This window comes from Actinia tenebrosa, unplaced genomic scaffold (assembly GCF_029948245.1).
Source record: "Actinia tenebrosa isolate PJP-AT-01 unplaced genomic scaffold, QUT_ActTen_1.0 PGA_scaffold10__47_contigs__length_13832649, whole genome shotgun sequence".
Lineage (NCBI taxonomy): Eukaryota > Metazoa > Cnidaria > Anthozoa > Actiniaria > Actiniidae > Actinia > Actinia tenebrosa.
The window spans coordinates 3,543,524-3,545,898 of record NW_028292570.1 but is presented as its reverse complement, the minus strand read 5'-3'; the positions used below and the strand labels follow the sequence as shown (position 1 = coordinate 3,545,898).

The window sequence follows — 2,375 nt, the reverse complement described above, 5'->3', positions numbered from 1 at the left end:
TATTTCCAGCCTAACATAAATAAGGTATATTTTTCAAAAGGTGTGAAAATGACCGAAAATCGATCAAAACCATGGGCTATAGTCCATGCTTTTTGCCCAAAAGTGGCCCAAAATGACCTATTTTGCATACTTTATGAATAATGGATATCTTTTAAAAAGGTGTGAAAATGACCCAAAATCGATCAAAACCATAGGCTATAGTCCATGCTTTTTGCCCAAAATGACCTATGTTGCATCCTTTATAAATAATGCATATTTTTTGAAAAGGTGTGAAAAAGGCCTAAAATCGATCAAAACCATGGGCTATAGTCCATGCTTTTTGCCCAAAAATGGCCCAAAATGACCTATTTTGCATACTTTATGAATAATGGATATCTTTTCAAAAGGTTTGAAAATGACCCAAAATCGTTCAAAACCATAGGCTATAGTCCATGCTTTTTGCTCAAAATGACCTATTTTGCATCCTTCATGAATAATGCATATTTTTGAAAAGGTGTGAAAAAGGCCTAAAATCGATCAAAACCATGGGCTATAGTCCATGCTTTTTGCCCAAAATGACCTATTTTGCATCCTTCATAAATAATGCATATTTTTTGAAAAGGTGTGAAAAAGGCCTAAAATCGATCAAAACCATGGGCTATAGTCCATGGTTTTCCCCCAAAAATGGGCCAAAATGACCTATTTTCCATCATGCATAAATAATGTATATTTTTCAAAAGGTGTGAAAATGACCGAAAATCGATCAAAACCATGGGCTATAGTCCATGCTTTTTGCCCAAAATGGCCCAAAATGACCTATTTTGCATACTTTATGAAAAATGGATATCTTTTCAAAAGGTGTGAAAATGACGCAAAATCGATTAAAACCATGGGCTATAGTCCATGCTTTTTGCCCAAAAGTGGCCCAAAATGACCTATTTTGCATCCTTCATAGATAATGCATATTTTTTCAAAAGGTGTGAAAATAACCCAAAATCGATCAAAACCATGGGCTATAGTCCATGCTTTTTGCCCAAAATGACCTATTTTGCATCCTTCATAAATAATGCATATTTTTTGAAAAGGTGTGAAAAAGGCCTAAAATCGATCAAAACCATGGGCTATAGTCCATGCTTTTTGCCCAAAATGACCTATTCTTCATTCTTTATAAATAATGCGTATTTTTTGAAAAGGTGTGAAAAAGGCCTAAAATCGATTAAAACCATGGGCTATAGTCCATGCTTTTTGCCCAAAAATGGACCAAAATGACCTATTTTGCATACTTTATGAATAATGGATATCTTTTCAAAAGGTTTGAAAATGACCCAAAATCGATCAAAACCATGGGCTATAGTCCATGCTTTTTGCCCAAAATGACCTATTTTGCATCCTTCATAAATAATGCATATTTTTTGAAAAGGTGTGAAAACGGCCTAAAATAGATCAAAACCATGGGCTATACTCCATGCTTTTTTCCCAAAAATGGGCCAAAATGACCTATTTTCCATCCTACATAAATAATGTATATTTTTGAAAAGGTGTGAAAAAGGCCTAAAATCGATCAAAACCATGGGCTATAGTCCATGCTTTTTGCCCAAAAATGGCCCAAAATGACCTATTTTCCATCCTTCATAGATAATGCATATTTTTTCAAAAGGTGTGAAAATAACCCAAAATCGATCAAAACCATGGGCTATAGTCCATGCTTTTTGCCCAAAATGACCTATTCTTCATTCTTTATAAATAATGCATATTTTTTCAAAAGGTTTGAAAATGACCGAAAATCGATCAAAACCATGGGCTATAGTGAATGCTTTTCGCCCAAAATGACCTATTTTGCATCCTTCATAAATAATGGATATTTTTTGAAAAGGTGTGAAAAAGGCCTAAAATCGATCAAAACCATGGTCTATAGTCCATGCTCTTTGCCCAAAATGACCTATTTTGCATCCTTCATAAATAATGCATATTTTTTGAAAAGGTGTGAAAAAGGCCTAAAATCGATCAAAACCATGGGCTATAGTCCATGCTTTTTGCTCAAAAATGGCCCAAAATGACCTATTTTGCATACTTTATGAATAATGGATATCTTTTCAAAAGGTTTCAAAATGACCTAAAATCGATCAAAACCATAGGCTATAGTCCATGCTTTTTGCCCAAAATGACCTATTTTGCATCCTTCATAAATAATGCATATTTTTTGAAAAGGTGTGAAAAAGGCCTAAAATCGATCAAAACCATGGGCTATAGTCCATGCTTTTTGCCCAAAATGGCCCAAAATGACCTATTTTCCATCCTTCATAGATAATGCATATTTTTTCAAAAGGTGTGAAAATAACCCAAAATCGATCAAAACCATGGGCTATAGTCCATGCTTTTTGCCCAAAATGACCTAT

The 2,375-nt window shown here is 34.2% G+C and overlaps 1 protein-coding gene across 1 annotated transcript in view; it reads left to right on the top strand.

Annotated features, from left to right (window-relative positions):
- LOC148912789 (uncharacterized) overlaps positions 1-14 on the top strand; it is a 1,373-nt gene extending 1,359 nt beyond the window's left edge. The window contains exon 2 of the mRNA XM_089026295.1: positions 10-14. Within this exon, the coding sequence (XP_088882421.1) occupies positions 10-14 (5 nt within the window). The remainder of the gene's footprint in view (positions 1-9) is intronic.
- The last annotated feature ends 2,361 nt before the right edge of the window (positions 15-2,375 follow it).